This window comes from Chaetodon auriga, chromosome 23, assembly GCF_051107435.1.
Source record: "Chaetodon auriga isolate fChaAug3 chromosome 23, fChaAug3.hap1, whole genome shotgun sequence".
Classification (NCBI taxonomy): Eukaryota; Metazoa; Chordata; class Actinopteri; order Chaetodontiformes; family Chaetodontidae; genus Chaetodon; species Chaetodon auriga.
Window position 1 is genome coordinate 13,848,689 of NC_135096.1, and position 13,340 is coordinate 13,862,028.

A 13,340-nucleotide genomic window follows, 5' to 3' on the forward strand; every position below is an offset into this window, starting at 1 on the left:
ACTCACTTTAAATTCTTAAAGACATTTCGCTCTTCGGCTCTGATTGACTGGCGGGGAGTCGTTTAACCTCTGTCGGGTTGTCGAGGTCCCGTTTTGGTCGTTGCTCCACCTGGCTGTCATGTGAAAGTGGTTTTTGTGGACGGGTTTTAAAGCAGTTTGTTCTCTCGTGAGGAAAGACGGCAGAAATCTGGAAAGTGTGGATGGTGGCGATGGCGCAGGCTGAGCAGAAAGAAGGACGTCTTCACAGGGTCTCAGCGTCCTGACGGTGGAGGGTGCGTCCTGGACTGCATGTCGTACCCTGTCTCCCCGTGATTTCTGGTTTTTTGGCAATTTTTGGTTGAGTGAATGCACTGCTGTTGACTCTTGACTTTGGCCAAGTAGCTTCAGTCACCTAAACTTAAAAAATATAAGAAAAGACTAAATAGAACCATTTCTGATCATCATATGGGTTGTTTTGGAGGCATTGATAAAGGCTGAAAGTGTTGCGTCATTGAGCTGTGAGGACTTGTCAAAAAAACGTCTTTTGAGTTGTTTTGGGAGCCAGTGTCGAATGAGGTGGTTTGTCTTGTAGTTACGAGGATTTGCTGAAGAGGTGAAGCAGGCAGCTTTGATGACTCCGTTTCAGAGAATAGGGCTGATTTCTAATGATGATCTCTAATCACGGGGTGCATGTTTATAACAGGGCGGCAAGAGATGGATGATTAACAGCTAACAAAGTCGAAAAAACACCCTACAACATCCAGCATGACTGCAGTTCTAAACTTGGAAGCAAACATTATATCATGTAGCTTGTCTCAGACTGTTGAACAGGCTGTGACCAGAAAATATAATCAAGTTGCTTTATCTCCTCTGTTTAGATGCAGGCGGCAGCGTTGCTGAAGCGTCAAATCTGCCGCCTGCAGTTCCTCCACAGAAATGTCAAATTAGACGTGCTAAATGGAGCACATCAGTTATTGCCTGCCATTGTGTTCAGGGCCTGATGCTTCCCCACTTTGCTCTCATTTAGCCCATTAAAAGTAGCAGAGTGATCGACGTGAGCAGGGAAACACCAGAGCTGGAGATGGGATAACTTGGAAACCTACAGCCTTTGCAGCGTTCATACACAGTTTGTCACTTCTGCAGCAAACATTGCAAGATTGATTAGATGTTGAGACAACAGCTTGCAGTAAAGATGCTCCAACATGAAAGATGAGACGTCTGTAGCTGCTATTTGCATCGTTCTGTGAAATCAAGAGTGAAATATGTCCCTGATAGCAGATCTAAGCAGTTTACAGAGCTGTCAAAATATGAGTTTATTACCATGCCAAAACACTGTTGTGAGATTTAGTGCTTGTTTGATTTGACATTGAAACTGACCTCAGCAGCACATCAGCGTACTCACTTCATAGCTTTGGGCAGCAGAGTGCAGAAACTTCTCAATGGCTTACCTCTGGAGCTCTCTGCCTCTTTGAGTAAGCAATAAAAGCTCTATAAATAATAATAACATGAGCTCTCAGATCTGCCCATTCACTATAAAGCCACAGCCAGCAGCCTGTTAGCTTAGCTTAGCACAAAGATGACTCCTAGAAGAAAGAAGGTGCTCAGAGAGAAATGCACCAAAATGAGCATGAAGTGAAGACTTTTGTCCCAAATTTCTTCTGTTGAGAGCAAAATTTGAACCAAAGCCTACTCATTCACATCAGTTCTGTTCCTCATTTTGTTAATATCTTTGGTTCCTTGACTACAATTTAAAATAAAGCTCTTGGGGTTTGAACAATGTTTGGCTGCGCGACATGAGCTTGCACCAACAATGAGGTCAATAAACCAGAGTAACATCACAGTAATTCTCCCATAGGTCTTTTTATCCTGTTGGAAAGCAAAGTGAGCTAATCTTTCATCATTTCTGAACTACAGAGCATTCTGTCTGCCAAACTGTTATCAGATATTCATCCAAGGGCTTGTTTGGTTCCCCTGGCTGACAGTCGCAGACTGTTGTTGTGCAGGGCAGCTCCCAGGTGTAAAAGCAGGGTCCCACTGTATGCATGTGACGCATGGTGCTGCTGGAAAAGAACATGCATGCTCAGCAAAAGCCTTCCCCGGATAGAGGGATAGAGCTCAATAAAACAACAACAACTGGGCCGCGTCAGCGCTCTCCATGCTTGGATTGATTCCGACGATGAGGTCCAGAAACACCACGCGGGGCCGTCAAAGCAAATTTAGCCAACAGCTGAGCTCGATATGGATGATTGACGGAGCTGTGTGGCCGCTTTTCCTGCAAGAGGTTCACCTCGTGCAAGCTGCAGGGTCACAATCTGAATCCGAGGGCTGAACCGGCTCTGTCAATCCAGTTATGTCACCGCCCGGCGCTGGCCTGCCCCCGATGGTATCTGAGGCATAAAACTGTTGATGTTTGACATCTGCCTGGATTTGAATGCGTGCACTCTGTCATATTTTTGGAAAGAGGGAGCTTATGATGGCCTCTTGTTGCAGCCTGCCTTGTTGACTCGAGATCGTGGATGCCTGAGGTTGCGTGTCATGTTCGCAGCGGAGCCACTGTGGCGGAACAGGAAGCTGATTTCTCCTGATCTGCAGTGTGGAAATCCACTCTCGCAAACTGCTTTCGGTCTCATCAAGCTTTGCATTTCCAGGGGTTATTTACTCTTTTAGTTGAACTCAATTTGCCTACACCTGCCTCATCTACTTAGTGACTTCCACCGTTTCCCAGAATGCCTTTTGACAGCGTTCAGAGAACGAGCACAACTTGTTGCTTTCCATCAAAGCCGGGCGTTTGGGCGTATAGAGAGACGGAAAGTGTTTTAATCCATCTATGGGTTACATGTGTAGGCGGAGAGAGCAAGAGAGATGGCAAAACAAAACCAGGATGCATGGTCTATTGAGGCTATTGTGGGTGTAGTATCTGCTTTTCCTCTGATGATTTGTCCCTGACTGTTGAACGTCAGTGTAAAATTCCGCCTCTGGGAGGTAAATAAAAAGATGCACGCAATTAATGCCTGAAAAGTTTCCGGCCGGTTTCATTACGTCGCTGCCTCGTGAAAAAAGCTTCTCCGAGCGGCTTGAAAATGTGAGAATTTAAGGGTGAATTCTCCCTTTAAGATGGCGAGTTACATCGCCGTGTCGCAGCAGCAGAACTAGGCCGAACATTTCACGGATATCACAGATGCAGTCTGGATAAACCAAACTGCCGGGCTATGATTAGACACGCCATGAGGGAATAAGACGCAGAGGTCTGTGGTTGGTGTCACTCGATAAGAGAGAGAAAAAGACTTTGTGACACAATAAACCGCAGTGAATTGTCCGGTAGCCCGCGGCTGGTACGAGGCATCGCCTGGCACGGCTTCGCATCGGTCTGGAAGGGCCAGGCGTGTTTCCAGACATCACGAGGTGACGGGTGGCTCCGTTTGTCCCCCCGAGGCGTGCCATAGCGTGGCGAGGCTGAAACAAGAAGGCCTGTGTGTTCCTGTCCCGTCTCTGTGCTGCTCTGACCTGATGTGAGGGGATGGAGAGTCAGCAGCGCCGCTGGCGGGATGCGGCATGTTGCTTGAATCACACGTCGCTGTGTCCTTTAAAGCAGTCAGTGTGCCGTGTGACTGCCGCTCCATGCTTTTTGGTGACGCCTTTTCCCGCGTCAGACCTCTTCTTGAACGCCTCCTTTTCCACTTCACGTCACTTATTTTGCTCTTTTATCTCACTGGGATCATGTCATCCATCATTGTCTCACTTGGTTGTTTTCTTTATAAAGCCCTCAGTCTTTTTTCTCACTTGCACACATCACTCTTTTGCATCTTCTTATGTCCGATTGTGACTGAAGTCGCTGTAATTGATTGGATTTAATTGCTCAATAGTGTCAACCCCACGAGTCAGCATAGTTTAAAGGTGGTGCCACATCCATCACCCTGCAAAAAATCAATGAATTGTCAAGTGATTTAGTCTTATTTCCAGATCTATTATTGTGTGACTGACTCACCTTAAAGCAGCTTGAAGCCGGCAACCAACAAAATGATCCTGAAGAGTTTCTCTGTATTAATAAAAATGGAGAAAATGCACGGCGAGTCTGAGTCCAGACTCAAAATAGAAGCCTTTTTCTGCGTGTGCACAATTAAATTAACATTATGTGATAGTTTGGAGCCGCCGCCTCAGAGCCACATCAGCCCTGAAAGCGGACAAACATCGCTCCAATTAACTCGGAATAATTGCGGGAGAAAAATCAAGACTTATTAACGTTGCAAAATTAGCTGTGTGTACCCAGTTTCCTCATGGGGATCATTAAAGTTTCATGCAGTCTGAGCTCAAGTGATCACGTATAGACCGTCGCCTCTCGACATGTGTGCAGCACGCTTCTTCTTCAGGTGGCAGATTGTGTCTGAATTAAAGATAAACTGTGCAGGCGGTTGCTGTTTGTGTACTTTAACATGAGTCTGTACATTTTTTAGGCAAATCCTGCACAGTCAAGTTCATTTTATTGTCAGGAGCAGACTCCTTGCTCCTGAAATCTGCCCTGTTTACTACGTTTTCGCTGTCAGCTGTGATAGCACGCACGCTTCTTCAGTCCACAGCGGACGAGAGACACAAACAAATAACCAACATTATGAGACCATTAACTAAATCACTGTACACCATCTGACTAAAGAGACTGTCAAGGCTCCGTGCATCACATGACCAGAGCTGACCCAAATACAAAAGAGCTTTTATCAAGAGATGGAAGCAGATGAAAAGCTGCAAAGAGTGGATTTAAGTGTCTTTTGTAGTTTTAAGGGATTATGATTTGAAGGACCCAGATAGATAGATAGATAGATAGATAGATAGATAGAGAGATAGATAGATAGATGGATAGATGGATGGATGGATGGATAGATAGATAGATGGATAGATAGATTATTGTGCCACAGAACATGAAGTGCATCTTTAACTGACACAGGACATGTAAAACTTTGACACGCACAAGCTTGAAAAACAATATAATTACACCAAAGACCAATGAAATGAGAGTAGAATTTATACACAGTGTATGCAGGACTTTTACTTGCAATCAAATATTTTTAAATTGTGCTTGTGGCACTTTTCTGAATCTGAAAACTTGCTGCTAAAATGCGAAAAACTAAAACAGTTTTTCTGCTCAAATAAAACTGCAAACTGAAGACAACCCACTTTACTGTGTCACAGCCAACAGATCGATCCCATCAGACCTTTCACTTGCACTGAGAACATTTCCTGAATGACTCCTCAATAAGGTTTCCTGGCGAAGCTGAAGCGTTTTCCAGCCGGGTTGTTTTATATTTAGACGTTATTTGCAGACAGCTAATTCTCCGGTGGCCCTCCAGGATGACACCAGCTGTGGTTCCTAGAAGATTTATGAAGCAGCTGTGGCGCCTGTGTGTTATGTAAGAGAATTCAAATGAGGGAGCGCCAAAACGACCGGCCACAGTCGGCAAACATCTGCTTTCATGCCCTTGAGCAAGGCATTGGATCCCGACCAGCTCTTCATAATTAGGCTTGTGTTTGGGTTGTCAAAATTGCCAGAATTATGCTCTAATTGCTAATTTTCATGGATATTTTGAGATAGATATTGCTTAATATCTGTGCCAAATCAAATTTTTGAAATAAACCAGCCACAAATACCAGTTAAAAGAGTAATTCATCGCTCGCATGGTGAACAAGGGGTTTTCAGGGGTAAAGGAGAGGACGTTTGGCCCGTGAACCAGCGATTCACAGAGCACTGAGCCAACAGCAGCATCTGATTCCCATTAACTGAACTCATTCAGGCCTTGTTTAGGAGGTGGCCCAGCCTGAAAGGGAGACCAGAAACAGAGAAACAAGCAGGCCTGGAAGTCTTAATATGCACAAAATCAAATTATCTTCACTCAAGGCCTTGATAGGTTTTGAATATAGATATGCATGGTCTTAAATCCCAAGGGAAGAGTCGGGTTAGTCATGGCCGACGGAGGATGACACGCGCGTTCTACTTGATATGGACTCAAAATAACACAGAGCTTCTGTTTATATTGATTGGCGCTTCATTAAGAAGCATATGGGACTGTTTCTCCGTCTTCCCCCACACACACCGAACTGAAACGTCCAGTTTATTCATCATCAGGAGCCGTGAAGACGTTCTGCGCTTTAATGTCCAGGCGACAATTGATGAGAAACACCGTGTGCCAATCTAAAAATACTGACATGTAGATGATAGAAGATACAGCTTTAGAGCAGCATGTGCCTGACGCGTTAAGTGTTTTATCATAACTTTGATCAGATGTATGAAAGTCACATGGTTGCATCCTTATAAATCAAATATAAAGATGACTTTCTGTTCTTTTCTGTGCCTCTGTACTGCAGTTTTATTTGTTCACCAGCTCGTAAAAAAACATGTCAGTTTTGTTGATGCATTTTTAAAAGTAGGCTTTAATTTACAAAACAAAAAATGCATTTTATGCACAATTCTTCAGGTAAAAATGCTGTTGATCTTTATTATATTACATTATTAACATGTTTATTCTTCCCATTTCCATTAAGAGTGTTGATTTCTGAGCGTGTGTTGATCTGTCTGTGCAAACTGTAAATTCATTTGCACAAAAGGACGAAAGTAAAGAGAATTCAGACAAAAATAAGGACTTCAGATTTGGCTGTTGTGAGACTTGAGTTGCTCGAGTTGACAGAGAATAGAGCTGTAATTACGGTTCCAGTTTCTAAAATGTGAATTTCTCCCCTTTATATATTAACTGTGGCCTTGAAATCTATATTTGATCATTCTCCGTTCAGTCCTCTGTGCTTTTGTACTCATATTCTCCCAATATGTGTAATCACATTATCCCGACTGCAGGCCATTAAAAGGTCCCGGACACGGTCTTAGTGTTTTAAATCTTGAATCCACTTTAACAGGTTTAAGAAAACGCTGCAGTCTCTCAGTGAGCTCACAGCCGGTGAGAAATCAGTCAAGTCATGCCGACCAAATCCAAAATGGCTTTCACGTTTAATTCTAACTGGCATCAAAAAGGAGGCTTAAAAAACCACGCCGCGGTGGGATGTGGGGTTGTAATCACCGCCGTAAATGTCTTCCCGCAGGAGCTTCAGTTTGAGCGGCTGACTCGGGAGCTGGAGGAGGAGCGGCAGATCGTGGCCAGCCAGCTGGAGAGGTGCATGCTGGGAGCAGAGTCGCCAGCAGGAGACAGTAGCAGGTAGTTTTTCATGAGGTGTTGTTTAGATTAATGACACATCAATTAAGAGATTTCTTTGGTGTCCTGCTGAGTGTTTTTAAGTATTTAGCAGCAAGTTCCTGCAATAAAAACCTCACAGCATCTCAGGAGAGGTCCCAAAAAATAGAAGTATGCTTCAGTTTTTATTCATGCATAAAAATAATGGACCTTTGGCGAAACTCCTGCCCCGCTGTGTGGAAGCTGGTTCCACTATATCAGAGTTCAGGCTAACGTTAGCGCTTCAGTCAGACACACAAAGAGGCCGAACTGCTCATCTGAAATATCAGTTCGTTCGTTGGTTGTTTTAAAACAAGTCAACTGGAAGAACAGCGTTTGCAGCCGACTTGTGGGGCTTACTGTATGTTAGCTTAAATAGCTTGTGACAGCTAATTAAAATGACTGGCGACAGTTGTCATTGCAGCCGTCAAGATGGAGGATTGTTGGGTGGAAACAAAAGGCCCTCAAATCGAGGGCTCATTGTTTAAAGAAGTGACTTGAACTTTGAGTGGTAAATCGGCCACAGTCGAGCACTTGACAGGCGCAGCAGCAGCAACAGATTTTCATGCAGCTGCAGGAGAAGTTTCTAAAAATCAGATTTCAGGCTGAAATTAAGCACTTTCATCCTCTCAGTCTCAGAATTCCTGCGAAACATAATTATTGTTGTTGGAAGGGCTCACACTCGGCTCTAAATCATGCATGGCTGCAGACCGCTCTGTCAGACCACATAATGGTGATATTTGTCTTCATGAGGAATGACGCTCAGATAGTTGACAGTCACATTGTGCTGTCACAACCCGCATTCATCACTCTGAACACAAACAGAAACCTTCAGATCCATAGAACCCCTGAATTCAATATGAATTTATGAACGTGTTTTTATTTTTATTCAGTTTGGACCCTCTGATGGACCTAAAAGTTGTCAAGATGTTGGTTTAAGATGCGGGAATGTTCCTCAAATAGGGCTCTGCTATTGGTCGTGTTTATGCGCTCAGGTAAAACAGCTTTTTTCAATCTCCATATCAGCAGATTGTTTTCTTCTTTTTCCAGATGCAGGTGTTTTCTTAGCCCAGATAACACATTTCATGGCTGCGCATCAGGTTATGTAACATGGCTCATCGCCAGCTGGGGTTAACTGGCTTTCAGTTTGATCAATATGAGGAAAATTCACGCAGTGATGAGTAAGGCTTCATTCATTCAAGCTCATCATAGACTGAATGTGAGGGAGTGTTTCTGAGGCGAGATTACGTATATGTATGTGTATATATATATTTTTTTCTTTTACATTAGAAGCACTTTCTTCCGTCCCCTTCCTGGACTGATTGAATGAAGTATTCGGCCATGATTTGATTTCCGTCTGTCTCTGCTTTCTCCTCTCCTCCATTTCCTCCTCCTCTCGTCCGCCGAAGCTCATCTGAGAAGTCGTTTGCATGGAGATCTGCAGGTATGATTGCTTCCTCTTAACCTTTAACATTTATTATAAAAAGCTATTTTCAATAAGGTCACGGAGATTACCACCTCAGAGGGGATGATGTAAAATGTTAGCATCTTATGCCATAAATAAAAGGTCCTGCAGCTCAGAATACCATCAAATCCATATGATTTTGACACTAAGGAAAGCATTTTCCCAGATGTAGAAAGTAAATTTAGCCTCCGAAGGGATGAAAATTGCCAGTATGCAGCACCGGCCGCTGAAGCAAAACAAAACAATGTTTCCGCCAGTATATATGGGCTTTGAAATGGACCCATTTACTATTCTGTCACAGATCCCTCCACTCGGTTTCCTGGTCCATTCCTCACTGTCGGCTTTCCAATAAAACAAAAGCACTGCTATAAAGTGTTATATTATTTTGTGTCAAAGAATTGATGCATTTAGGTTCTCAGATTAAGAGGATTCTGTCTGCAAAGGTGATGCCACGGAGTCGTTTTCACACAGACTTTGCCGCACTTTGTTTTGGGATTTTGTGGGGAAATATGTCACTTTTTTTCCTAAATCCACACGCTTTGACTAACGGTCTGCCCAGGCTGTATGTTTTTAACTGAATGGCAGATGCTTCGGCAGGCGGAGAGTCGCAGGGCGGAGTCATCGAGGCGTCTGGATGTCCTGGTCGTCACCTGGAGGCGGAGGAGGGACTGTACCTGCCTGAACCAGACCGCGCCTCCCTGCATGACAGTGAGGGTCTGTTACATGTACACACCACATGGCCTGAGTTTTTAGGGTGTCTGAAGCAGACAAGAAACACTTTTGATTTGCTCATATGTCTGCTGGGCTGTGAGCAAGTGAATCTAGTGTCTTCACATTTGACGCCATGAAATCATTGGACTTAAAGCTCCCTAAACCTGGTCTCAGATCTTAACTATGTCTCTGTAACATTAAATATTCATGACTCAAAAGTTTAAGCTGGGAGAAATAACCTGCTTAGTCAGTTATGAAGAGTTTAATGCTCAAAAACCCGGCTCATCTTGAACTCATCTGCTAAATCCTTATTGGTGCACTTCAGGATTTCCTTTTCCCAGCAGGACCACACCCGAATAAAACCAGCACAGAAATCTCTGCTGTGAAATAATGAGCAGAAAACCATCTATCGACCATCTGTTCAGATCAGTTTAAGTCACCCAGAAAGTGTGTTGCCACTCTGCTGTCTGTTTTTAACCGTCTTGTTGGGAAAGTTTCACATGAATTCGCACCTGGGAGCTCAGCGGTGCAGCTGCTGGACATTAGGCATCTTCACTGGAGCGGTTGACACCTCGGTCCGTCCAGCTTCCTCAAAGCTCGTGTTAAACCACCAAACATGGGTGGCTGATAGAGCGGAGCGTTGATGCCGTCAGTGCAGCTGTGAATTCGTATGTGTTTTACTCTCAGATTAAAAAGGATGCAGCTGAATTTTACTTTTGTCAAATCATCCAAACTTTGCATCACGCCACCTACCGTGCATCCAAAAAAGCCTGAACCGAACCCTGAGAGCTCCTTTCAAAGGCTGCACAACCTCCCTTTTATTACCATAAATTACAATATCATTGGCAAACATGTAACTTCTGAATCACTGTTTGAAATGTTTTGTTTGCCTTTGGTCTTTTTTCCATACACTTGGAGTGGTCTGATAGTGTAAAAATATCCCCCACATGCTCCCTCCTCCTCAGCCGACAGAAGAAAGTAGGCCAGCATTATTGAAGCTGTACAGTATACGCAGCTTGTTCCAGGAACAACATAAAGGCTGAATGCAAATATCTGCGCATGTATTTATGTACATAATGCATTTTAACAAGTGTGATATGCAAATCATTAAACAGCACTGACTTGCTGCGCTGATCAGCCCGATCGCTCTTCAAACTTTGCACATGAAGCACGGAGCTGTAATAATGAAGGCGAACAGCCTCTTGTGATCGGTGTTTCCTCACCTTCTTGTCTCTCTTTCCTCTCAGGCTCAGGAGGTCACTCGGCCCAGATGACCTCGTACTCGGACAGCGGCTACCAGGACAGCAGCGTTAGTTATTACAGCAACCAGAACGTGGTGCGTTCAGAGCCGCGAGCCTCATTATCCAGAAGCCCAAGAGCTGAGGGTCAAGCCTCTGGGCAGGTAGGCCTGATCTCCACTGAGTTACCGTCAATTCGATGTGAATTATAAGGTTCAAAGCTCATTCTTGACCTTGAAAACAGCAGACAGTCTTACCTCAGAGTCCTTTTAGTGGCTGTTCTGGAGCTCTTGATCATATGACATGATCTTCATCAGAAGACAGAGCTGTCGTGACCGATTGCTGATTGCTTTTGTCCTCCGAGGCCCCCAAAAATGAAAAATAATCCTCATTTCTAGATTAATGACAGCTAGCAGGGGCTCAATAATGACTGTCATGAATGATGAAGAACATGAGCTGAACCCTTCAAATCAAACCTGGCCTCACCTTCCAATTGTTCGGACTCAAACGCCATCAGCTCCCTTCATTGAGGCTCATAATTATATGCCCCTTGCATGACTGTGGAAGCAGGAATGGCAGATAAAAGTGAGCCCATTTGAAATTTTTCCTGATTTATTCCAAAGCAGGCAGCCTCACCGGATGGGCTTACATGCCTCAGCTCTTAATTTTCCTTCAAGGCGTTCGAGGCTTTGATGGATTACGGCGGCGCAGATCGGCATCCAGTTGGCTGAGTCTGTAATTGAGGGACATTTTACATTTGGTAATAAGGAGGAAAAAGTAAACGTTTGTCGCCATAAATATGAAATATTCTGTCAAATCGTCCCTGAAACGTAATATATTTACTACTTGCTCAGCCCACAGTATAATGAATTTAGACATTTATTCAAAGGCACGCGTGTTCGGTTACTTGGACAAATGAAGAAGATAATGATGCCCTTCATCAGATGTGATAAAGCATCCTGCCGCCAAGTGTCACATTACTGGTAATTGGCAAGTATATTTGGGAATGGGAGCAGTGCAGTGTGCAGAGTCTAATTCTCGTTTTTCAGGTATTTACTGATTAATTGTCAACAGTGGGATGGATATTACGCTTGACATTTCTGTTGTTTGGGGCCCAGAGAGCACATGGGTGCCAAAAATCAAGAGAATCTTAATTAAAAATGAGGAAAATGTCATTAAATGTCATTTAATAATGATTCCTGGCATGCTTTTGCAAATCAAAAGGTGACAGAAAGAAGGTTCGGTAAAACCTCCCAAAGCTACCACAAATATGCAATTAACAAGGATCTTTTGCACCAAATTTATGATCTGAAGACGATGTTTTGATCTTTCTTTATCCTCTGCTAAAAATTAAGTATAACAGCTCCTAAAACACTGTTTTTGTCAATGATACCTTGTTTTTTTTTTGTAGATTACGGTAGTTGGATCGTACAGTAAATAATACAAATATATACAAACATTTATATTTCAAATCCATAATTATTCATTATGATTCACATACATGACTTACATACTCTTGACAGGTGTCAAGCCGGATGTTACGGAGGATGGCGTCCCTCCCCTCCAGGAGCCAGTCTCCTGGTTGCGGCACTGCCGGCACCGTCTCGCCCTCCCGCGTCTCCCTGCGAACATCCCAAGGCAGCACCTACGATTCGCCCATCCTCTCGGAGCCCAAACCCCTGGCCGCCGTATTCCCCGGCACCAGCATGCCGCCCTCCTGCCCTTCGCCAACCTCCCCGACTGACGGCACGCAGGCCCTGGGTGGCGGGGGAGGAGGCGTGATCGGAGGAGGAGGCGGTCGCCTGGGCTCCACCCTCTCTTTGGTGGAGGGGAGGGGTTTGACGGGGTCGCCGCTGCGTTCAGGGATGACGGCGGTGCCGCAGCACTACGGCTCCACGCTGCCCAGGCAGAGCCAGCCGCTGGCGTACGGAGCTGATCCATACGGCCTGTACCAGAGGAGCGCGCTGCCCCGCCCCGACAGCCTCATAGGTCAGTCTGACATCCCGCCATTCTGTGCTTTGTACTGTCACAGTGGAATATTACCACGACACACCCCAACAATAACGTGAGATACACTAGTTATTGAGATCCTATAATCCTATAAACTGCTGCAGTAAAATACTTCTTTTTTCAGCTGTTTTTTTACTTTTAACGTTTAAAAAAACCCACCATCTGCCTTTGGCTGCAGCTCAGGGGAGCTGTGTTTTCACATGGTGCAGCTCTGCACCGCCCAGACGACAATGTGATTTCCTGGAGAAGCCGTGTCTGTATTTGTTGAGCTGTTGTTGTCGTGCATCACTGTGATCGGCTCAGCTGTTTCGCAGCTATGAGACCAGTGAGGTGTCTGGCTGAGAGTGTTCTTATTAAACCCACACAGCCAAAATAGCAGGTGTGCTCGGAGGTTCCCTCTGTGCACTCAAGACCTTTGTGTTTGTCGCTGCGCCTGCATGATGAAAACAGGGCTCCATGTCTGGCGGTGGCGGCCTTAGATTGCACCAAAAGAGGCAAAGCATCCCTGAATTTGTCGGTCGTGCAGGTTTCAGCCGACAGAAGAAAGAAACAGAAGAAATAAGCATCAAACTCACCGCATTAAACTTAAAAAAAGTTAAATATGCAGTTCTGCCACAGCCAATGACACGACAGCCACTTGTCACAGCAACACGTTCGCTGGCTCAGACAGAGACGGGGGGACATTGCCATGGAAAGAAAAATCACCATTGAAGGGTGCCATGGTTTGAGAAA

The 13,340-nt window shown here is 44.7% G+C and overlaps 1 protein-coding gene across 9 annotated transcripts in view; it reads left to right on the forward strand.

Annotated features, from left to right (window-relative positions):
• LOC143315889 (plakophilin-4-like) overlaps positions 1-13,340 on the forward strand; it is a 34,122-nt gene that overhangs the window by 3,919 nt on the left and 16,863 nt on the right. For 5 of the 9 annotated variants that reach the window (XM_076723439.1, XM_076723442.1, XM_076723437.1 and 2 more), the window contains exons 3-7: positions 7,057-7,169; positions 8,594-8,628; positions 9,247-9,363; positions 10,608-10,762; positions 12,122-12,587. In XM_076723439.1, coding sequence (XP_076579554.1) covers positions 7,057-7,169; positions 8,594-8,628; positions 9,247-9,363; positions 10,608-10,762; positions 12,122-12,587 — 886 coding nt within the window. The remainder of the gene's footprint in view (positions 1-7,056; positions 7,170-8,593; positions 8,629-9,246; positions 9,364-10,607; positions 10,763-12,121; positions 12,588-13,340) is intronic. The other 4 variants (XM_076723440.1, XM_076723443.1, XM_076723444.1 and 1 more) reach the window with 1 other exon arrangement.